The 26,079-nt window shown below is 33.1% G+C and overlaps 3 protein-coding genes across 3 annotated transcripts; 1 reads left to right on the forward strand and 2 right to left on the reverse strand.

Moving 5' to 3' along the window:
- Positions 1 to 1,930: 1,930 nt before the first annotated feature.
- On the reverse strand, positions 1,931 to 2,659 carry LOC128390503 (zwei Ig domain protein zig-2-like). The gene has a single exon (XM_053350233.1). It carries the CDS (start codon positions 2,657 to 2,659, stop codon positions 1,931 to 1,933), a length of 729 nt encoding a protein of 242 aa, XP_053206208.1.
- A 480-nt stretch (positions 2,660 to 3,139) lies between these two features.
- On the forward strand, positions 3,140 to 3,905 carry LOC128390497 (uncharacterized). Its single transcript, XM_053350226.1, has 2 exons — positions 3,140 to 3,218; positions 3,295 to 3,905. Exons 1-2 carry the CDS (start codon positions 3,145 to 3,147, stop codon positions 3,878 to 3,880), a joined length of 660 nt encoding a protein of 219 aa, XP_053206201.1. The 5' UTR covers positions 3,140 to 3,144; the 3' UTR covers positions 3,881 to 3,905.
- Positions 3,906 to 20,518: 16,613 nt separating this feature from the next.
- LOC128390504 (uncharacterized) lies at positions 20,519 to 21,028 on the reverse strand. The gene has a single exon (XM_053350234.1). The coding sequence runs from the start codon at positions 21,026 to 21,028 to the stop codon at positions 20,519 to 20,521; it is 510 nt and encodes a 169-aa protein (XP_053206209.1).
- Between the last annotated feature and the right edge of the window lie 5,051 nt (positions 21,029 to 26,079).

Consider the following 26,079-nt stretch of genomic DNA (forward strand, 5'->3'; position numbering starts at 1 on the left):
TTCGTTGCATCAAATTTTTACGTAACTACCAGTTTGTAATTTTGTCCTTTATTTCCTGAATCTAAGGTTCAAAACGCTCGATTAACAACGTATACCAATGCTTGAACAGCTCAGTCTGCTGAAATCTCAATCTCAATTTTTCTTTATTCTAGTCAATCGGCTCTACCACGGGCTTTTCAATCAACGCGATTGTTTTCTTCTTCTGATTCAACATAGTCTGAATACATATTCGAATCTTCTGACTCACTAGCTGAACCACTATCGTTCGTTGATTCTATTCCATCCATATCACTACTATCGCCATTTTCTATACGATGTCCTTCTTCGCAGTCAAGTTTTTCTAGTTCACTGTTTAAACTTTCTCCACAAACATCACAAACCCATGGACGATGAAAATTGACAATGTGGTTTTCCATTTCATCCTGTGATTCAGTCTCGAAGGAATCACAAAGAAGACACTCCCAATCTAGCTGTCGCAGCATACATCTTGACGGTAACACAATGAAAGTTTCATTCGGCGATAGTAAAGCCCCCACATATTGAGTTGCGGAACGAAATTGTGATCCATGAACTAGTCTAGATTGTAATGAGGACATGTTGAATTGACAAACAGTTAAACTTGTAAAAAAGTGATTTTCTATTAATTGCCAGTTACAAAGACATTATTGTACTTGTGTTAGAATTTTCATCATTATATACAAATTAAATTATCAATCAATGCTATCAAAGAATATATTTAAAGATTGCTTTTATTGTTATCAAAAATAAAATCAAATTTCATTGTTATGAACAATTAATCATAAAAGTGATTGATACCGAAAGTTAATTGTTAGCATGAATAGTATGCGAATATCTCTGATTGACATCTTACAATTGATTGTTTAATTAAATCTCACCGGTTACCCCTTTTCTTCGATACGTGACTCTATAGTCTAATGTTACTGACGAAAAACTTGAGGCTTTTGGAATTAAGGCGTTATGTGAATATCGTTCTCTACACAATTGTCTAAAAATAAGAAAGATGTGTCACCGAATTTAGTATACATACTTTGATGCTGTTGGTTTAACTACAAAAGTGCCATTGTAGGATAAAAAACAGCACTATCTTAGATTGTGTTAATGAGGTTACCAAATGTGTTGCTCGCTTATAGAGCGGGGCATGTAAGAAAAAAATGAACAATACACTGCCTCTGGCGTACACGCGTAGCTTTCAATAGTCCCAGGATACTGCAAACTTTCACAAGTTTCACAACTCCATGTGCACGACTTGAATAGAAGGCCCTATATGACAACAGTGTGCTTCTAAGCCATCATCGTAGCAATGAAATTCGACTGACATCGTCATCAACGACATCGACTTCTTAACTGGTTCCCTCACTGGTTACTAGAGAAGACCTGTTGTATCATTCTTTCTAACGGCTAGAAACCTGGTCCTGCATCTAATTTGCTATAGAAGATCGATGATTTAACCACTAAGTACAAACTCCTCGCAGGCTTTTGCTGCGTGTTCTCACTATATTATACTCAGGCATATATCGTTACCATGTAATGAAAGAATCTTTACTCAGAGTAATTCATTCATAGCCCACCCCCATGAACGATTTAATGATGTATTTACACGATACAGCATGCTCATTCATCCTATGGTAGGACCAAAAGCTCATCAAAAGTACTTACTGAAGCTGTTTTGCAAGAAAAAGACACAAGACTAGGGTTAATGCATCCGTTGTTGACATGGTTTAGCCAAGGATCTTAATATTCACCGTAGACACACATAGGTCATCAACAGAACCGAAGATAAAGAGGGAATACATATACAGAACACATGTAGGAAACTTAACTTTGACAACTTGAACCGCTGACATAAATGTGGAAAATTGTTCAGATACTCTGCAAGTGATATAATTAGTAAAATTTATTCTTTTAAAATTTAGAAAATCGAATCAGCAGTGAATAGAAACATTTGCATAGACGTTTCACCATAATTGTTTGCTGCTTTACAAGTATATTCACCAACATCTTCGTGAGTTACATTATTAATCTCTAGTCCTCCATCTGGATATGCTCCATATCTTCGGTCATTCCATCTATCAATTTTTGTTCCATTTGCGTGATACCATTCAATAGCAAGTGGTTCGACACGTTTTATGGTACAATATAACAAATAATATTGACCGATTTTAGCGACTGCTGATTGTGTCCAAGTCTTGATATATGGTGCATCAGGCAAGAGGGTGTTATTTTCATGCGGAGATCTATCCAAGAAATGATAACATTCACGATTTTCATGAACAAAAACTTCAGTATATCCGAACATTTGTTTGATTCCATTATCAACGGTACAGAAGAACTCTTTATGCATGTCTTTCTTGACATCCAAAACCAGTCTACTTCGAACGACACCTGAATCTCCAAACGACACTGCACGATTTGAAGATTGGATAATATTGTGATTCGGTTTGTTATGAAATGAGTGTCTCCAAACAATTTCAGGTGTTGGACTACCAAATGCTACACATTCTAGTAAGACGGTTTGACCAATGAAACCATGTTTTTGGGCTTCAGGTTTATGAATCCATTTGAGAAAAGTATTATCTTTTTTTTCGCTGCAAACGCAATCACTTTCAATATGGGTTGAATTAGAATGAGCAGTTATCATTGCAATGAAATGAAAAGCTAATAAAAAAATCAGCATAATTTTTCCTTTTCTAGATCTCTGCATAACGTTGGGTAGATTATACATGAAAAGACTGCACTAAATTGTTTTTATACAATTTGATCTGATGAAAAAACCAATTGCAAATTATATAAGAGAGAAAAGTTTATACTTCTCAAATAACTTTTTAACGCTGTAAACACTTCAATTCAAAGTCACTGGTAGATTGTGCGTGGAAAGCTGGTGTTAATGTGGCTTTTAAGTAGCTTTTATGGTCGAAAATTCACGTATATAATTAGATTTTTTAGTTTGAAGTTTACATAGGTGCAAATATGTTTAGACTAGTCACTGTAAATAGTCCTCTATTTTGTAGGACAGTTGAAAGTTTTTCTCTGTTGACCAGTAATATCGTTTGGTCGTGTACATCATCGGGTATGACTTGGTACAAGACATGTGCTACATTAGCAAATTTTTATATTAACTTTGTTATGGACAAAAAATTTTTCAATGAATTCACATGTTCAGATGGATTTCCTATACAATTTGGTGTAAATTTGAAAATGTGAGTATAAAATTGCTTGTGTTGTAGCATGGCTACTGGAGAGAATAGTTTATTGTACAATTTTTGATTTGAACAGGTTGTCCAAGCTTTTAAAAAATGTTGACAAGGATAACCAGATAACTTTTTTGTACGACACTAACAAGGCAAAACTAACGTTGACTACACAGTTTGGTTACGAGTATAAAATCGATATCATGGATACAGATGAAGAACCTATTGCTGATACAGAGATTCGATGTCATGTTGATGCTGAGTTTTGCATGCAGTCTGACTCATTCATTCGTTTAGTATATGGCCTGAGTTACACTAGTTCGAAATTTTTCATGCTTAATTTTAACAAAAAAAATAATTGTGTTACGTTTGTTTCCGCAAAAGCTGATATTTCCGTGAGACGAACAATATATCACGATGAACAAAGAAATCAAATGGTTGTTGTGACTTCAGATCAGGATAGTTTGCAAACATTAGTTTACAAAAATGATATTTTTATCAGGCTTTGTAAACTTTTCTCGGAAACTCAAACTATCAGTCTTTCAGTTGATGTAAACAGGAAACTGACGATGTGTGCTTTGCGATCGAAAGATGCTCACAAACTTGATTATTATAAGTGTACAATTTTTATACCCTTTGAACAGAATATAGATACACATGCTATTATCTAGCTATGAAGAATCAAATAAAAAGTTAAAAATGTGGCGTAAAATTTACAATAATATTGTTGACCAATCTTTATTTACAAACGGTGAATTTTATATCAACATTGAGACAATTGGTGTATATAATGTTATCGATAGATATTTAGTTGAAAGAATAAATAAAAAAGCAATTGATATGAGATTATTGAATTTTGATTCAAATGATTTGCAAAATGGAACAATCAATTGTATTTTAAATCCACCATGTCCTTTCAATAATATTCTGAATGTTTACACAATACCAAGATTCAATGTTGCGAGTAGGATAATGCTCACAGTTCCAATCAATCGAGTTAATGTTCTGGTTAGATCTGAAAGCCTTCATCATAGAGATAAGAGAGAAGGAGAATCTACAATTGAGCTATCATTGGAAAATATTGGTATTTACAAGAATGAACCCACAAAAGTTTTCACAATAGGTCCATTGAGCAAGTTTGAATCATTAGAGTTATTATTGTTTTTGTCGACGAAACACCATATACAAATAGATGAGTTTCTATTTGGTTATATTGCTGATTGGTTCTTGCGAGGTAACAATGATTTGAAAAAGTTTTTCAATTTAGATGCTTTCCGTGAACACGTAAATACAATGCAGGTTGGTTATAATCTGTTCAGATTAGACTAAACATGAAGACAACAATATTTTTGCATTTTAATGAATTTTTACATTTGTAGATATGATGCTCGAAATGAATCACAAATATATTGGGAAAATTTATACTTTGATATCTTTTTAATATAGTTACTATGGGTGGTACACAGTGGTCTTCTTTTTTCTTAGAACGAAAAAAGTACGTTTCAAATAAATGTTTACCTCATAATCGTTACAAACGTTCCATTTTGCCGATAAAAAATATTTCTGAACGCAAGAAAAAAATTTCTCAATTACAGTCAGATTTGAAATACTATAAACAGATAGTCAGTATTGCCGAGTGTTCGCGTTTATCATATTGTAGAAATTTGATAGAAGACTTTAACAAAAAAATAGTTACAACTAAAACTAAAATTGACGCTCTTGAAACTGGTGAATGTTGTCTGTGTAGAAATGAATACCAAAAAATTGATATGCTTCATGCAAGTTGCCTGCATGATTACTGTTTTGAATGTGCGTTCTCAAAAATAGAGGGAGATGACAAATGTGACGCATGTTGGAGAAATATACGAAGTTTTCATTTAACAGTTGTTGATAAAGACACTGGACAACATAGTATGCTTGAAGTTTGTCATTCATAGTGACGTTTTGATTTGATAATATTAACATTATGGGAAACATTAATTCTTCTCAGAAAGCAGTGAAATGCTACCTTAATTTACCTTTTATAGATGAAATCATACGCCAACAGAAAACTATTGAATCTCAAGCTTGCAAACTATTCACTTTAGATGATCGCAAATTGAATGAGTTAGAAGTTTACTATGGATCTATAGCTCATGTTATTGAAAATTCTGATGCATTCATATCTCGCAGTTGTAGTCAAATGCTTTACGAACGTTTAGTTCAGGAAATCAGGTACGCAAAAGCAGTTAAACGAAATAAAATTCAATGCTTACTATGTCATGCAGATCAAAACCCCTACACAATGGTTCAAACATCTTGTAAACATTCTTTCTGTTTTCAATGTGTTATAAGTAAACAAATTCCAATTGGTAAATGTATCAATTGTGGTTCACATATTACACGTTATTACATGTATAAAGCTGATATAGAAACATTTTCACAGCACAAAGTTGACATTTGTATTGATTTGTAAGCGTCTTTTTTTGAATAGATTATCTCATTATTGCAGATTGAAAAGATTTGTGCTTTGCATCATTCCTTTCATGCTTTTGCTGGCATTCAAATAACAGTTTGAAAAGATTTTAATGTTTTTAGCAATACAACTATTTTCGCAGTTTGTACAAATTCATTACTTTGGCCAATTCTATTCAAACAAAAAACTGTTTTAACCTTCATTTTACGAACAATGTAATATGTTAAATTTGTACAAAAAGTTAGTTTATGCAAACATGTTTTGCAAGCAATTAGTTTTCACCTCTTTTGATCATCATCTTGTTATAGAAATTTGATGTGAAAAATATGGTATCGAAATAATGGTAAGAAATATATCTGGACTTTTGATAATGAATCTTGTTTATTATGAATTTATATTTATTATTTGTTAATATTTCATAACTTTGACTCGAAGTCAATATGAATTTAAAAATCAATAATATGCAGAATGGGCATATCTGTAAATTGGTTTCAACTCTGCTTTTTTGTATACACTAATTTTAACTCCACAAATTGAACAAGTTCCGTTATATTGTCTGTTTGCTCTATCGTAGACACAAATACGACAAAACGAATGAGAACAGGAACACGATTCAAAAAGTTGAATACGATAATATTCACGTTTACATTTAGCACATTCATGCAACTGTGTGTAAGCACATCTCGCCATTATTTTCTCGACCAGTCTTTTCATTTCTGATAGGTGTCCTTCACGGGCAGCCAGAGACATCGCTTGGTCCTTTGAGATTTCTGTGTTCCTAGTAAGCACATCCCTACAGCTCATATGTTGTCCATAATCCGATTCCAATTTCTTCTCTAAAGTGGTAACTGTTAAACGATAATCACTAAGTTTTTCCGAAAGTATAAAATTTTCACGATCAAAAGCAAATATACGAGGTAGTATATACCTCCATGGTGACTTTGCTACAATTTCAGGGAAAACATGTAACAAGTAAACATTGAATTCACTTTTTTTCAATTGCAGTATATCATAACGAACAACTGCGTTTGTCATATTGATGTTAAACTATCAATTCTAATGTTATGAATATATATGTTTTATTTATTTAACTTCAATCATACACTATCTTGGGGGGTTTGCACCTTCTTAACCATCAAAAAGTATGGAAGTAACTCAATTGGTTTCATGAAACAATGCCGCATGAAATTGAATCCTGAAGCAATCCAATATGTTTTATTCGTGATTTCTGGCCAATTAAGAAGTAACTGCTGTCCATCTTGTGCGGTGTAGTAGATATCAATGCAACGGCTGTAGTTTTTGACATAATTAGCAGAATATGATGTGATCAATGAACAATAGCGAACATCTAGTAAACGTAAATTTGCAAAGGATTTAATTATATAGATCACATCAACATCAGTTAAATCTGGACAGCCACGTATTGCTAAGTGCTTAAGGTTTGGAAATTTGCCTAAAAATCTTTTCAACAAGGACCAAGACGATCTACCATCCCAATCATTGCATGCACTTCCATGCTTTTTCTGTGTGATAAAAAGAAAATTGCCAATCGTTAACATTTAACAAACAAATCATTCTATTTCTGAGCATAGGATTTCTTACAATTTCAATAACAACATTTTCTACATTCAAATTGATGTTATGTTCATCTAGAGTATACCGAAATGCTTGTAACCCTAAATGTATACTTTTAAGAGATGGACAAGAGTCTATGAAAGTTAGACCTGGGTGGCATGATTGTTGGCGCAACGGCTTCAATCCAATCTCGAGAATTTCCAAGCTTTGTAGATCCATACCAAAATATGATATCTCTAGCCGAGTAAGGATTAAATTTCAAGCTTATTATAATCTTCATAAAGAGAATACACATGACTGTACCTGGTGGTGCACGCCAATCAGCATTGATATCATGTTGTATATGTAACCGTTTCAAATTTGAACAGAACTTTGCGCATCGTGAAAACTCAATAAGACTCATGTCTGTAAGATAGAGTTGTTCTAAAGCAGCTCCGCAACCATTTTCTTTAAAATACTTATTCAATCGTTTAGTAGCAAGCAAAGACAATGAATCTGAAAATTTATCTATTTGCAGGATGGTAAAATCAGTCATGCAAATCAATCCTCGTATAGTTTTCGACTTTGCAAGTACATCATGAATCAATTTTGTTTTTCGATCATCACATCGAAAACGAGCTATAAGTATCTTCCAGTATAAGATAATTTATTTTAACCTTTTGATCTACAGATAGATTCAGTAAGATGTTAAAGATCACTTACCTCAAGGTTTGGAAGTAATTTGTTGACTTCAAAATGAAAAGGTAATCTTTTTTCTTTAATATGCACGTAATACGCATCGTAACCGTTTGTACTGATAGGCCATATGTAGTCTAAAAATTCGAAAGTCATTAAAATTGTTATAATGATGAACTATTTTCTAAAATATATTATCATATTACTTGTTATGCATTTCGCGCGAGCCATTCGATAGGATATCAATTCATTCCACCGTGAACACACTAATAGGTAAAGAGTGACACAAATTAACAAAGAAAAAATCTAGTGAAGACATAAGTGTTTAAACGTACAAACTCATGGAAAACTTACCAAGTCGACAATTATTTAGAACTTCTAATTCAGTGCAATACTGAAATATAATCAACAAGCAGTCGTCTGGGATACGAATTGACATGAAAAGTAAATATGTTGCTATAATTGTAAATAAAGTAATATGTAAATAAAGTTTTACAATGATAAAATTTGTTTCAATACATTATATAGATACTTTATTAACAGTAAAATTGGGAAATTAACAATCATGTTGTTGATTGTTGCATTTAACATATCTAGATAAAAAAGATTATTTAGCCATGAATCGATATGATATGCCAGTTTGCACGTAAACAAGATAACTCTCATCCATGAAAAGTTACCAAAGGACAAGTTTCCAATAACTGTTTATCATTAACAAATGATCGATTCAGTGAGGTGATTTTATTTCCGCAAACACCACATCTATCAGTTTTCCAGGTAAGTATACACTCGTAACAATAGAAATGAGAACAGTTCAACTTTATCATTTGTAGGTTACGATACATGTTTTTACATCCGTTGCAGTATAAACTTACGACTTGGTTGATATCAGCTTTCAGTAAGTTCAATTTGGACTCTAATGAGGTCAGTAGCGTGAGCCCTTTCACAACAGCCGTCCCATACGAACCGTCTGTGGCTGCAGTATCAGTTGGTGTAGTTAGTTGTTGCATGTCTTCACACATTTGTACAGCTTCACAATAGATTTTACTCATTTCTTCCAGGGACAGGTTAATTTTTTTTCGCGTATACTCATTGTCAAGTTGTGATTTGTAGATTGGTTTGTAAGCAGAATACAGTCCAGATAAAGTTGCTCTATCACAGGCAGATACTATTTTTTTCATTAACACGCTGGTGTTGTTTTTGTTTTCCAAGAGGGCATGCATAGTGATAATAGTCACAAAATGATAAATATTAACGACTGAAGAATCATATTTATATACAAAAAATGAAAAGGCATCTAAATAAAACTCTTATAACTAAATTTATGTTGCAATAACTGTTGAAGTTTTATTAAAAAATAGCACATTTGTATTTGAATATCTAGATTGGTATGAAAAAGCTTATATTATTTTCATCTAATTCTTTGTTTCTCTCTTCTAACCAATGTCCCGAAGGTATGATACTTGATATCGAGATACGATTCATTTTTGCTTTATCTAGTTCTCTATTTGCAAGTAGAACATTTACCGGTTCAATGTATGAAGAATCCAATGCGTCAAAATTGAATAATTCTGGTACCACTAAATTTTTTTGAGAGTGTGGTTTCGGTTCTTCAGTCTTTTTGCTAATAGTTGACACTTCATTATCAGAGAAAACCATTGTTCTAATACTTTGAGTGTATGCTGGATGAAGTTCATAATAAATCAATATAGCTAAATTACCGATTGCTGTTCTACCATTCAAGATGATACCTTTATCCCAATTCCACCATTCGCCAGCACAAAATAGCTCAAAATTTATAAATGAATCTGGTTTCTTACGAGAATAGTCGATTTCATCATAACAAACATCCATGGATTTGAATGTTGCGGCAGAAGAGCAGGCGTTTTCTCTCAGTTTAATATGATCGTATTCGATGAAACCATCTAAATCTTGTAACAATAATGTTAACTCTGTTCTAGCGATTAGTAACTCTCTCTGATGGCAGCCTGTATACATTGTGAAATGATTCTGGTGTTTGCTTGTTTTTCTAAATCCTAAATTTTGTTCTGGTTTGTTTGCTGTATATATGATGAACAACGAAGAAACATAGTTCTCACAAACCAAACGATATGGATATTTTGAGAAAACTCTTGTTGCAAGTCCATAATCTGCAAACAGATCTATAGATTTCACATCAACATCTTTTCGACTAACAAAGATTGACATTTTGTTTCTGTTTCAAAATTTATTTATTAACAAGAATGGTACTATGATACAAATAGTTTATGCTCAATTAAAAAAATCGATTAGCAATAGTTTTTCTTGTTTTGTATAATGGAGCTGCTGTTTTGTGATTAACCATTTTCACAGGTTTGTATTGGACAATTGAGGATTTCTCTTGATTCATGGTAATCGCTTTTTGTTCTAGTTCGTTAGTTAAAATAAACGAGTTTTCAACAGGTGAATCATTGATTTCAAGCTGTAGTCGTCTCGAATATAGTTGTAACTTTGGTTTACTTCGTATCTCAATGGACTTTGTTATTTTGAGTAGCACATCGAATAATGGTTGATTTGTTATTTTCTTCATGCAATGTAATTCTTCTTGAACACTTTTTATTCCACGCAAAATGTATAAAACAACCGAGTGGTTGCGCTTGTAAGTTGATGTTGATTTTGATACATTTACAACATGATGTAAAATATATGTAGTTTCTTTTGAATCATCACGCACAATGAGTAGTTCCTCCCCAGATTCTTTATCCGTCAACTTGTCTGCATTAACGAAATCATAGTTAAACTCCAATTCAGTTTTATTTACATCCTCGAACCCATAGCCACATCCATACACTGCATTTTCACTGCCGAGTAATATTGGAATTTTTACGCGATCAAGTTCATATAAATCTGATCCATCCCATGCTACAGATATTGGATGGATGTTACCTGAAACATCAGAATCAAACACATTGTAACACTTACTTAGATTTGGGTATGCAGCTGTGAGGCAGATTATACCCGAGAGAATTAGTAAAATATTGAACATTTTGTTGCAAAAAAATACACTAGAAACAGTCGAAAATAATTTTTATTAACAATCTTGTATTCACAATTGTATGAGTAGCATTGAAGAGGTATTTATACTAGAATTCAAATTTAAGTAACGGAGTTAGAAATGAAATCATAAGGTCTACTTGCGATTCGGATATTTCTTCGTTTACTTTTGCGAAGTTTTCATACATTTTTTGTATACGTGCTTGCTTCAAACCTAGTTTAACGGAACAAGGTAAGAACTGTTCAAGAACAGGATCTGTACTTTCTAGCGAAGCGATGTAATCATAGTACTTATCTGATCGAGCAAATTCACAATCCTTCTCAAAGTAACACATTGCTATTTCATTTTGAATTATTCCACGATCACAAGATTCCTCATGGCTTGTGAATTCAAGAGGAGAAAACTGTTTAGTGCAATAAATACGTCTGCACATGAACCGGATGTTATCAGTGGACTTGTAGTACTCGGCATACAGTGAAACATGGATTTCTTCAGACAACGGTAAATAAACTGGCGGATCAACAACTAGGTTTTTGCTTGAAAAATATTTGATCAAGCAATCTTTTTTTATGCAAATGTTTACATTGAAATCTGGAAGTTTATATCCCATACTAGCAGTTGCATTCAAAACAAGGTCCATACAGTTTTTGCAATAAAGCCCATTACAAAAGAAGCAAACGTGAGGAACTAACGCGATATGCTCACACAAGACACATTTAGCAAATTCATAATATTCTTCTATTTCTTTAGGTTGTCCTAGTAGGTTTGTACATGGTAAACCAACCAAATATGGTTTTGTGAACATGTCAAATAATTCACTACATCCAATGTAGTTAAGGTATATCTTTTCAATGACGATACCATTTTGTGTTTCAGCAAGTAAACGTGCATGATTCCATTCATCGAACAGCATTCGTTTGAGATAATTGAAAGATTTAATATTGAGCTCTGTTGATCCATGTTGTTTAACGAACAGATCAAACAAATCAACACATTTTTCACAGACATCTGCTCCATCACAGCATGACCAACACTGGCTGTAAAGATTGTAATTCAATTCACAGAAAACTTCCATTCTTTTCGACATCAATCTGGTGAATAATATTGCAAGCAATATATTGGCTCTTCGATAAACCGGTTATGCTGATACGTTGATATCTAACTTGATTGAATAAAATACACTGATCAATTATGGTTAACCGTTTATCGATTTAAACAATTTACAAAATCTAGAATGATTTTTTGTTGCATTTGGCTCTCTTTTTAAGCGAAAAAATCAATGTAATCTATGAAAATCGGTGGTTTATTCTAATAAAAGTTATCTTTCATATAGCCATAAAATACTGAACTCGCATATTATTGTCATTTCATTATTGTCAATGTAACTAGTCAGATATATTAGATAATAATTGCAATCATCCAGTCCAACAAAACATACAACAGACTGAATATTTACGTGTATTTAAAACAGCAAACAGTCTTACAAGAAATCATTGCTATAGTGAATGATGTTAACACTTTCTATTCCAGACAATTTTCAATATAATTCACAAAATTTTTTCAAAAACTTCGATGATGTGAGTTTCCCTTTTTTACCGATCAATGAGTGTGAAATAAGTCACAGGATCCCGTTGGAACATCGAGTAACCATTGAAAATGAAACTATCCAGAAATATGGGATATCTCTGATTTCTCGAATGTATTCAACAATAAAACGCTTTTACACTTCAACAATCAACCGTTTTCAAATTCATGAAAATGAAAATTTTAAAGACAGAAACAAAGTGGAACTTGTTCTTGTTCAGGACCGAGATCCTTTTCTTTCAAATAAAAATTCTGCTTATTGTAAGGTGAAGTTGTACAAACAGCGAAACAATTTTGATTTTCGAATCAAAAAATCTTGTGAAATTCCCGTGGAGTGCAACGATTCTAGTATTATGACTAGTGAAGCTGACAATAAGATAATAACGTTTGCAGCTTGGTGTTTCAATATTGATGATTTGTTTTTCGAGATACGACTTGAGAATGGTGCCGTTGACAAAACCATTCCTGCTAATGGTAGTTTATGGATTTTTGATACATTTAAAGTTGAAGTTGAAAATGCGTCATTCAGCGCTGCGGAGCAAACATTTGCCTCGAATGTAATCCAAGTCATTTTTCAATATTATCATTACTTGTTCATGAATAATAACTTTCAAATAACGCCAATCATTGAGAATTTAGATCAAAGGAAACATTTGATACAAAAATTTACTGAAAAAAACAACCCAGATCAATTGCGTATATTAAAGAAGTTACTGGATATAAAAAATTTATGGACGCTTCAACAAAGAGCTGAGCACCATAAGACAAGAGTTAGCACTCTTGCAGAGTACCAGGTATTGAATATGAATCACACTCAAGATTATATTTTACGCACATTGAAACATCATCGCATTCAATGATCTTATTCTTCTAAAAGTAGCGGATATCCTTATTATTTTCTCTTTTAAACTACATCTAGACTTCTACATAAATGATATGGTAAAAGTACTTCTTGTGATCTATACTGATTTCTTGAAAACAATAAAGAAACATGTTTCCTTTGAACAATACTCGGTTTATGTTGATATTGTTGCTCACACTGATTTACCAATGCAACTTTCAAATGTATGGGTTATTAATAAGAAAAATAAAATTAAACCATGCTATGTCAACCTTGATTTGGCGTCATTTTATTCGCAAATACCACGTTCCGGTGATACAAATAATTCAACTGCCTACTACTCTCCAACCAAGTTCACTTACTATCAGATAGACGACAATCGTCCAAGGTATCTAATTTGGCCACTTAATACTACGTCTCCGATAAATGCTACTTATATTGATCGGGTAACATTTTTCGATATTTTAGATGCTTTCCAGAGAGCCATTGACTGGGCAACCCTTTGGTATACAAGTTCACTGAGAAGCAGCGTGCGGTTATCATCAATAGCAGTGATTGATTTAGATTCTACCCTAATCAAACACGCAGATAATTCTAAAATTGATGATATTGATTCTACTCTAGAAATTTTGAGAGAAAAATTTGATATTCTTGTTCTCTGGTCACACGGATCACCGGCACGTTGAACACGAAACGCTACGTTTGAATCTAGAAATATTTGATTTGATACTATGTAACGAGGCAAGAGATCAGCAAGGTCCAAAAAATTTACTCTTTCTCTATAACTTTTTCCCAAATGTTAGGTTTACAAAAGCAATTCTTATAGACGATCTGAAAGAAAATGCTACTCCTGAATATAGTATGATAGTTATTCCCTTACACGAAAACACCAATGTTGCCAAGCATCTTTTTTCAAGCTTTAGTTAACTCAACTAACAGTATAATGGACATATCTTATACATGCGATAAAACAATCTATATAGATTTATTTTTAGTTAAAAATACGAATCACAATACAGTTTTCAATTATGTTTACACCATACTTCTGGTGACTGCCTATATGTTCACAAGATCAAAGAAACTTCTTTTATTTTCATTTTGTTTATTCTATCTTGTTACCCTTAACAATATACTCTTTGAAATTTGTGGACAAATAGAGAGTCGTAGGAAGTTTTGTATTGATTCACAAAAAGAAAATCTGGCTAACTGGGTAATGTCAATGTTTTTCTTTACTGATCATCTACATGAACAAATTCGTAAATGTAATAGTCGTTCAATCGACGAGAATAGTTTCAATGTATCAGATATTTTATTCAAAGCTTTCTTAAGATCACTCCATATGTGTTTCACTTTTTTCCTTTCTTGTGCAATGAATTTGCTAATAATTATGCGAAAGTATCGTCTTTGATAGACAACATGCAACCTCAAGCACAAGCTCAATGAAGTGAATATTCTTATAAAATCTATAGCTAATCGTTTCTTGTGTCACGGACCTTTTTTCATCCAAAGTTGAATGTTGACTGGTTAATAATATTGTAGTGTAACACATGATTTTATGATTGATTGGTGAGCTGAGCATTGTAACCAAACATGAGCAGCAAAGTGTAAACATCATTATAGCACAAACTGGCTCTCCAAATTTCACTATTAATTTTCTGTTCAAGCTAGTGTAGAAATTGATACTGGTTGCAATCAATGTTATGAGCAGAACTAACTGCACGATGTTTGTATTACCATGAATTATTATCAACCAAGTGAATACAGCTTGAATATAACTTTTTAACATAAATAAAGTTACGGACTTTGTGTTGATAAAACATTTAGTCTTTTCATCTCCATCAATCAATGATCGAACGAAAATTATGAATCCAATGCTTTTCACGAATATAAAAATTCCAATTGCATATTTTTTGAAAAAATTCGACGAAACTAATAACTCATACTGCTGTTGAACAAAGTAGAATATTGTCATGTTAACCATCCAATTTGAACATATCAAAATCAAGAGAAAATAAAAATTGGAGCCATTCATCTTCTTTTGTGATCATAAATTCAACTACATCTGCATCCGATAAAGTGGATTTATAAATGCATAAGCAGCTTTTCATAACCAAAGCTTAAGTACAATGCTATGAATGAAACAAAGACAATACTATATGCGTTCAATAAGCCAAGTAAAAATCGTTTCAGCATTTTTAGCTCAATTTGCGAACTTATACTCAATTGAGGAAGTAATAGAATGGTTTTGTACTGCGTCAAAAATCTCAATTGTCAATACACTGAATACACGTGTATACTTAACAAATACTAAACCGGAAAATTTCGTAATAGATAGGTTTCCAGTATAATTTTCATAGGTAAAATTTATTGTATTATCAATTGCAGAATAATACAATCTGTAATTACCATTTATATCCTGAACTAATAATTTTTGCCTATCTATCATCCCATATCGTGATTCATTATTTTTCATATCATTTGGGCTACCCAGAATGTTATATTTTTCTTGCGACAAAAGTTTAGCAGTAGGAGATGGCTGTATCACGCCAGTTTTACCTGTGTAAATGAAATAGTATGCATTATGTGGACTATCATTTACACTTGCTTCAATCAAACCAATCAATTTGAGTGGTCTTATTTTTCTGTTTAAAAATCGTGTTTTACACTGTTCAAACCCTGCCAATTCAAGCTCATCTGAATAACTTTTACGAATCATGCAGTTGGAAATTTCACTGTACTCCAATGTCGTGAATAGATAAATATTTCTCTCAGAATCGAAACACGGCCATGAGTAGAAATCTGTAGGATCTAAATTGTGAGGCATGAAAGCGTAAATGGGGGGACTTTCTATGAATACTGGCTTGTCTTTGTAAGGTCCAAGATAATATTTATCATCGGAATAGATACATGGATCATCACCCAATAAATACATTGCTGGTTTATCCCAAGAAAATTCATTTTGTTAAATTTTTCAGCAATCAATGAGCCACGGTCTGGTAGAAAGTTTGCACAAATAAATCGACGATTTCTAAAATCGTATGAGTAAGCTTTAGACATCGCAGGATGTTTAATCATCAATGGTTTCACTTTTATCTCTTCATTTAAATGCTCTTGATTTCTTGCAATGTATGAACTTGCTTCACAATGGCCTGTTTTCAGATTCAAAACTTCTTTTGGTATCGAATTCAATTTAATCACGATCGACTCTGACCATGTAAATTCTGACACTAATTCACCAGTTGGTTCTATTGGACAGATTTTCACTTTACTAACTCCCGTAACTTCATCACAGTGAATTCTTCCATAATTGTAAGAAAGATGTTCATTTTGGAAACTCAATATTTTCGGAATACAGACTGTCTGTGATTCTCTGCATTTGACGGAAGAACCATTGCTGATTTCATCTATACCTAAAGTACAGGTTTTCTTGACACCAAAATCATTATTACAAACAACATAAGTGAACTCATCTAAAATAATGGGTGTATTGTTAGGTATTCCGAAACAAATGTTTTTCTGAATACAACTTTTTTTAACATCAGAAAATAACATTAGGTCAGGTTCACATTTTTTCTCCATGCTTTTACCATTAACACATTCATAATACCATTGTGATTCTTTTGAGTTTTTAGCATATCTATAGCCGTCTTCATGTGTTTCACATGGATCAACTTCAATGCAAGGTAGTCCATTTCGAGTGAAATCTATCTTCTCATTTTCTTTACAAACCACCAATTTAGGTTTACCTTCAGGCAAACAGGAAAGTTTAACTCTCGGATGATACTCTTTACCATAAGAATCAGAAACTTCACCATGTTGTGAATTGAAGTGTGCAAATTGCTCGTAACTCAAAGGTTTCACAGTCCCATTGGGTGTATTATAATCATTTATTGTACATAAGTCAGGTACATCACAATTCGGTCCAATATGATATGGTGGACAATTTAATGCAACCTCATGCGAAGACATTTTATCAATGGCTACTGCATCTCCATAAAGTGTAACCGGAAAAGATTCCTCTTTGATTTCATAATAACCATTTTTAGCGTCAATTATATACAAGTTAGTATACAATCCACTGCCAAGAGTATTCTGCAGGTTTAAATCCCAGAGTTACTGCTTTATAGTTTAAATCTTCAAGTAACATACTTTGGACAAGTTTTCTAAAGTTACCAGAATATTTGTTCAGTTTAATTTTATTGAACATGTATACAGATACAATGATTGCCCATAAAAGTGTTACAACAATCAAATAAAATGTGAAATACATGGCTGCTTATAACTGAATGAATTTCTGACTTTTTCAAAGTAGATCATTTCTCTATTTGTAATGGTTTATGTACAATTTCACTTATGAAACATTCAAGCAATCTTTTCTCGTGTTTCACAAAAAAAAACTTTTTCCTTCCCCGTAGGTACGAAAATTGTTAAAGAACATTATATTTGAACGCAAGTGAGACGAGCGGAAAATGAGCAAACGCAAGCATTGCAAATTTCAGTTTTCAAGCAAATTAATGAAAAATTATAGAAAGCTACAAGAGAATTTAGATAAAACTCACCATTTTTCGCTACATTTGTACATTCAATAAACTATATTTTCTTTACCCAATTTAAGGTCATCGACCATTTTCTTATATATCTTCGATACACACATACCATTAGCTCTAACATTGTAGGAATTATTCGTTGTCATAAGAATTTGGGTTTTCTGATCACATATACATAAATTTAAGCTTGGTAACTGCTGTTTATAATCTAAACCTCCAGTAAGATTACCATTTATACAGAGTCTATTGGGCTGAAGGGATGATTTACCTGTTATTCCAGGATCGATACTTGAACAATAGTATTCAATTTGTTTGAAAAACTATTGTAGGAATACATTGTAAGAAATCCAGCTGATAGATTACATTCATCACTTTGTATCTGATGAGTTTGGGTCTGTACACAGACACCATTCCTCAATTCATAAGTTAAAGTATAACTAGCATTCGAGTCATTACTACATATTTCATTGCAATGAGAATCCGAGTATCCAATAACAAAATTTTTTGCGCAATTTTGTCGTTCAATTGCACCCAACTTTTTGCTTATTATTGCTTCAATTGGATCAACATTTATTTGTTCCGTAAGTTTACCATGTGCGTGTTTACCAGTCTTCTTTAGTAAACTGTTGCACATTACAACAATATAAATACTAATCAATAAAATCATAATAACAACAATATGGATTATCATATCAATGTAAAACCCTGTTGGTTGACTTACAAGTATACACTTGACTCTATCAGTGGATCAAGTAGTAGTAACAGACAAACTTCTAGGTCTCTTGATAAGGTACAATTTTTTGACTTTCAGTTATTTGATCATCTTTGTGAAGTTCATCCTATTTACAAAATCTCTTGTCAGCATAGGCATCATCATCTGAAAAAAAAACTTTGTCAGTTATCCAATGATCCAACGTGTAAAAAATGTTTGACACAACATTCACTTTTTCTAGATGCTGCTTCATTGCTTTACCATGATTATGGTAAAAATACTAAACTTTTTACAACTCAGCAATATCATCAACACAACTCAAGTTGTTGTAGAAACTGTGTAGGATGTAAAACGGGAAATGAGTGCTCAGTCAACGGTAAAGCTTTTTTCTGCAATTTAACGGATCAAGTATTTGACAAAAACACAAATCAGTTCAATTCCTTACTTTTCCATGACTTTACACTTTTGCGTGAACACATACGACCCATAAGAGTCAATTCTCTGTTCTACATTTGTATTGACCATCAACATATCCATTCGAACAATAGCAATTTCGATGCACCTTGTTTCATTCAAACATCAATCTGTTGTGAAAGAGCACAATTAATCACAGAGTTTAACTCTTCTTTCTATGTGACCTACACCTGCCTTGCAAAACCAAAAGAATATCTCATCTATGATCCATCAATATGGAAAAATCAATCTGTCAATAAATTTATCTGTTTCATCCGTTCTCTACTGGATCCAGAAAACTCGTTAGAAACCATTGAAACACGATACAAAGCTTTCACTAATTCCAATTTTAAAACACCACAACTATCTATCTACAAGAGTGGTAAATTTTCACTTGCTAGAACTGCAGTAACAGGCTTTGAAACTTTCGGCCTATATCAAACATCAATAATGTCTGAATTAATCCGAGATGATGTTATCCTCATTCCAGGAGTATTATTTGACATGGTAGAATCACGTTTCGATACATCACTTGTCGTTGTGAAAAGAGATCCAGTTTTTTATAATACATCTTTAGCCGTTTTTAAAGCATACCGAAACCCAGATCCTAACATTAAGACATTTGTTTTTCCGTATGGATGGGGAATACCTTTTTCCAGGACAATGATGGTGATAAGAATACAATTTATTTTCTTCATAAGAACAAAAGGGCTATGATTTCACACAATCCTACGATTACAAGGTTTCCAAGTATGAATTAGCTAGAGCGCATAAAAACAAGTTATCAATACTGGCAAGTTCAAGATATTCTCTTTCAGAAAATGTACGATACGAAGTTTATACTAATGGTGCAAACTTTCTTAAGGATAACTCGTTCTGGAGACAAACATCAAAATATGGACCTCAGTTTATGGCGGATGCAGGTGCTTCATATCTATGTGATGAATTTGAGTCATTCAAAGAAGCATGTAGAAAACAGCTAAGTAAACCAGAACTACGCCTGTTAACCATACCAGATTTGCTAACCTGTGATAAGTTGAATGATTTTGTTAACTCTAAAAGTAAGGGTAACCCCGAGTCAATTAAACTATTCAAAGATTCAATGGCTAGCTCAAATTTGTTCAGCAATCCGGAACGTATGCAGAATTGTATAAACCAATACAATAACTATTCACAAGGAAATAAAAACTTGCGACACCATGGAAAAGAACAATTTATTGCGTTCTACTCCATGCAAGATGTAGTCACGATCGCAAACCTAGTGTATCTTAATAAAAAAGTACTTGCAGACCTAGATCCATATACAGGTTTGTATACTTATGTTTTCACAGAGGCCGCGTTAATTTGCTTCAAAAATGATTTAGAGTCTTTATATTTTGATTCTAATGCTATTTAATATTAAAAATTTTAATTGCAATGTTTTACATGATCAGTTATTTATTTTCTTGATTTCCAAGTCCTTTTGTTCCACGTTCTTGCACATGATTGCTGGTTGAAGAACCCTCACCTGCATCAATATTTATGATATCAGCATCGTGAGCGGTAATCAACATATCAGGCTTTACCTCTACCAACTTTGGGTGGTAAACTTTCTCAATCAACAACTGAGCGATACGATCACCTTCCATGACTTTGTATTCATCGGTAATTGAGTGATTATACAATACAACATGAATATGGCCACGAAAATCAGAATCAATGATACCAGCACCAACTTCAATTGAATGTTTGCACGATAAAGATGATCGCGAAGCTATCCGTCCACTAAAGCCTGGTGGCAGAGCAATAGCAATACCTGTAGGTATGATGGCTTTACTTTGAGGTCTAATTATAACAGGCTCAACTTCACAGCTTGCTAAATCAAATCCGGAAGACTCGCTTGTCATGCGAACCGGTTCTTTAGCATTTTTACGTAGTTTAGAGAAGTGTAATTGGGTAAACATAATAATTTTCTTGACTATAACTGAACCTATCAACTAGCTATCAGAAAGCAAACAAAAGTGAAACATTAACCTATCTTACGGTCATTTATATACATCCTGAACAAGAGAAAATCTGCTTGTTTTTATTGAAAATTTTAACTGCATGATGGAAAACAGTTAACTCGCGTTCTGTTGAATGTGTATTTCTATCTTCACGAAATCTTACTATTTCCATTGCCCCGTTTATCTCGTAAATTGAGCCACTTTTCAAATTCACTTTCAATGGATTTGTTATGAATGGTAATATTTGTGCATTGCCACTTATGAAAACACCGTTTGTTTGTAACTTCACATCTATTGTTGGTATTTTGAATTTTATCAATTGATGGTTTTGGACAATAACTAAACCGTCATATCTACCTGTATCGTAGGTAAGATGCATTGGAGGAGGATAAAATTCTTGAACCAGTATACGTCTTGACTGTAAGTAATAAAGTTCTGGGCCACGATTCATTCTGAATTGATTCTCTAGATGTCTCAGAATTGATAAATTTGTGTTTCTTTCTACACAATAAGGTTTTTCATCAACCATTGTACCTAAACACTCAACGATTACAAGCAAATCAGGTAGCACTTCAACTTGGAAACAGAACTGGCGCAAAAAATTCAACTGTTGAGTTGTAAAGTTTTGAAATTGAGTTTGAGATAATATTTCAATTTCTGCAGCATCACAACATAAGGCACAAATGTAATTGCCATCAGGCTCTTGACAGAATTGTAACTTTGCTTTAACACCATCCCATTTGTATGCCCAGAAATAGTTATTTTGACAATTATCATTGACAGCTTCAAATTGTGTGAAAAATTGCAATTTTGGAGGGACCATGAAAAACAAATCTTTTATACTTAAACTGTCAAACTTTGAACAAACACTTAACATTGGTAAAAAAGATGTTATACAATTCATCAGTATTTGTTCATATTTTTGCAGTATGTTCAGGTCCAATGAAGCAGTATATTCTATTTCAGCAGAAACATTGTATCGAACACCAAGACAAGATTCAACTTTATTAAGAGAAAGACGAATATCTGGAATATCCGAATAGTAGAAAACTGCATAACGTAGAACAACAGCTTCAATGTTGTTATTTAGCACTTTTTCAATACCTATTAGGCGCTCATGAGCTACTTTTCTAACAATTGGATAAAAACAAGAGCTTTTTTCACAAAAACCAAGAACATTTCGCTTATCTTTGATAACTTTTTGTTGATATTTGCGTGAATGTAAACGACAATTGTCATTTTGATAATAAAAAATAACATCAACAAAGGCATTGGATAACTTTGATAAACAAGCATTGTAAACACTCTCATTCAATTCTAAAACAATCGAGCTTTCATGTTCAATTGTAACCTCAACGGATGAAATTGCGGAGCACATTTAATTATTTAGTTAATATTCAATGATTTAATTAAACACTTTTTATTGTTACAAGAATTTTTTATCCAAGTGTACTTGCACCAGCTCTAGTAGTGTTTGCTCGCCCATCTGTAGGTGTTCCATTTATTATACAGTTTTTCACTGTTTTCGCTAACACTGTATAATCCCAAATTTTACCCACCAAAGCTGCAGCTAACAGTAAACAAGCAGAAATCACAAGATTACTTATTGTTTTATCATGATCATTTCTTTGTTTCTCCATTTCAGTGTTTAACGAGGTTACGCTTGGCGTTGCTGTTGTTGTCCCTGGCTGAGATCCTAACACACCATTGACATTGTTGGGTGCGAGTACAGTTGTTTTATGTTCTTTTTTCCAGTTCACAACGAATGCAATAACTATGGTTATCATACATAGAACTAGAAGTACAAGGGTAACCAGGGATACTTTCTTTGTTGTTTTAGCAGCAGAGTCACATTCTGGTGTTAAAATGTTTGCAAGCCTTGGTCCAAAAGCAGATGACATTTTCAAATAGTTTTGATGTTGTCTTTTATTACTATTATATTCGTAAATGTACACAAGCTTGTGTTCTAATAGTTTTTCAATAATTTGTCTATAATTATCACCTATCTTATTTAGATAGATAGAATTTTCCTGTGTTACAGATATCGAAATTATTGAATTTCTCGAGAAACTATTTTCTTGAAAACTGTCGTTGTTTGGTTTGGTATTGTCAACAAAGTACTGTTCAGGTAGTTGCACACAAGTTTTCAAAAAAAGAAGTGAATAAAATAAATTCTCAGGTAGCACTGTCTTCGAATCGTTTGGCCTGTCGACCACAAAAACACAGAAATGTCTTATTTTGGTAACGGTGTTGAGGCGATTGTCAACACAAACAGATTTCACATTTGGTCTTGCCATGTTCATCCTTCATCTCGTTGTAAAATATATTTTGACTTAGAAAACAACAAATGTTACCATGTGATACCACTCGGTGTTGAGAAAAAACTTTCAATGGCAGCGCTCAAATATCGAGCAAAAGAGAGCTCAAATGAGTATTGGGAAACATTTAACGTTGACTCAACCACCTGTTTATACTATTCCAGTTTGAAGAAAGATAAAGATTTTATGTTCAATATTGTTTTCCCGTTTTTAAGTGTACTCGATGATATAAGTCTAACCTATAACCGTATAGATGAAAAAAGTAAAACAAACACAAACCTAGAGCTTGTTAAATATCATTGTGTTGTCCATCGGAACGGTAAATCTATTAGTTTGTGTAATCGGCATCTTTTACGCGAGAACAAGGTTAACAAGAAAAGAGATAATGTTTATGGTTGTGTCAAGTTGCAGAGAAATATTTTGAAATCATTGTTTGGTATAAAATCGAAACCTTACGGTAGTAATACATCTGATATACCTAACTGGGTTATTGAATATGTCAACAGTACCAGCAGTAGCAGCATCGTCGGTAACCGTGGCATCAGTTCCGTTAGTAGAAAACATAGAGCCTAACAACGTTATCCATAGTGCATTGAAACTTTGTTCAATTTTTGTCACACGCTATCCATATGTAAGTTTCTGTACAATCAATTTATTTTTTTTATCGTAAAATTAATCATATTTCAACTTTTTCTCCAACCCAACCCTTCAAGATCTGGGACCATATTTGTAACAATGAAACAAGTGTTCTTCGGCATGGATTTCTTCCAGTTAACAATGCTAACTTTGCCAGTATAACAATGAGCATTCCAAAAGAATGTTTTAATCTCTTACGAGGACCCGCTATCATGTACAACAAAACCATTATACTAGTTGTTAGCAGGCAAACAGTGCTACCTAATGATTTACATCCTGTTATTGTAGTTCATTTGTGATGATGCAAAGAAATAAACAGACATAAGTAAAATAGCAAAAAAATGACTGAATTATTACGACTGATTTACCTCGTTGAAAATGGATGTCAATCAAATCAAAATAAAGACAACATTTTTAACAATATAAATATTTCGCTTCCCAGTGATTTCGGCTTCATTGGAAATAGCATAGAAAAATCAAACAGCCAAAAGTCACCAGTTACACTCACAGCATTACCTAAATGGAAATCTATCACAAATCAACCAATCAACATTGGAATAAAACCAATACTTTTGAATGCAGAATCATGCCTTTATGGCAATACAAGTTGTGGTCGGCTTCGTGAAGCAAAAACCAAAACTATTGACATACTAGCAAAGCATTACAAGATAAAACCAATACCCTTGTACGAAAGAAATACCGTTTCATCCGATGAAGATGATAAGCATGATGATTGTGAAAGTAGACCGAGAAGTAATATGTGTAAACAAATCAACAGTAATTGTGGTAAAAGAGTGAAAATACCGTTGACTGTGACTGATCCTGACGGGTTTTTTCAGTCCAACACAAGTCATGTTGTACTAGACGAGAAAGGCCGCAAAACAGAAAAAAAGCCAGATACAGCTAATCAAAGTATATTGTCGTTGGATTCTTCGTTGATAGTTCCACAAGAACAAGAAGATTTACCACTACCACCACCACCACCAGAAGCTTACGAGTATAATTATTTGCATGCATCAAATCCACCTGACTCTTTACAAGAAAATCCAATCCCGGTTTTGTCAAATCCATCCAATATTGGCAATTTACAACAATCGCAAACGCTCAATTCAAACAGTCAATCAACAGATAAAGTACTCACCCCAAACTCTGATATAATAGAACCACAATTGTCCAATGGGTCGATTCATCAACCCCTTGTTTTGCCACCACCACCACCACCACCACCACCAATGTCAGCATTTAATGTAACATCAACCGCTAATCCTATACCAATACCACCGCCGTTACCACCTTCGAACTCAACAGTTCCACAAGCGTCTCTACACATATCTGAATCTTATAATGATAATAATGATAATGCTCTGCCAGTTGTTTTGAAGCTTGTTAGATGTAAAAAGAATGAAGTCATGAATTCCCCACAAAACTCAACCTTAATTCAAACATCCGATTTGAAAGCTGCAAAAGCAGCTTTGAAGCATAAGACTCATTCAGAACAAAAAACTTATCCTAATAGTAATGATTCATTTAAAGAAAAATTCAATGAGATTTTAAGTAAAAGGAGGAAAGTTCTTGACACAAATTCTGATACCTCGTCAAACACATCCACTGATATTGAGAATGATGATGATGACTATTGGCAAGTGTAAACAACATGGTGCCTATCATTCGATAGAATTAATCCAACTTCTATATAATAGAGTAATTGTTTCAGTCAATACACATTGCGCGTAAAATGGAATCGCAAAGTAGTGGATTACAAAAATTCTACAATACTGTTACTGCTGGACTATTTGGTATGTGTTTATTCGGTTTTTTAGCAAGACAAAATATCTATACAACATTTCTCATTATAATAGTGCTTCTTCTCATAGCAATTTTATATTCTATCGTCTCTTGTATTCGTAAGATTACAGAAACTGAATCCAATAACTGTTCAGACCGAGATCAGGTTGAGAATAAAAAATTTGACTCAAGTAAACTTGACCAGATACGTAAAAAGCTTGAGCAGCAGGAGCAACAACAAGCACAACAACAGACCAATACTCAACAATA

This window comes from Panonychus citri, unplaced genomic scaffold (assembly GCF_014898815.1).
Source record: "Panonychus citri isolate SS breed McGregor unplaced genomic scaffold, ASM1489881v1 Contig00121, whole genome shotgun sequence".
Taxonomy (NCBI): domain Eukaryota; kingdom Metazoa; phylum Arthropoda; class Arachnida; order Trombidiformes; family Tetranychidae; genus Panonychus; species Panonychus citri.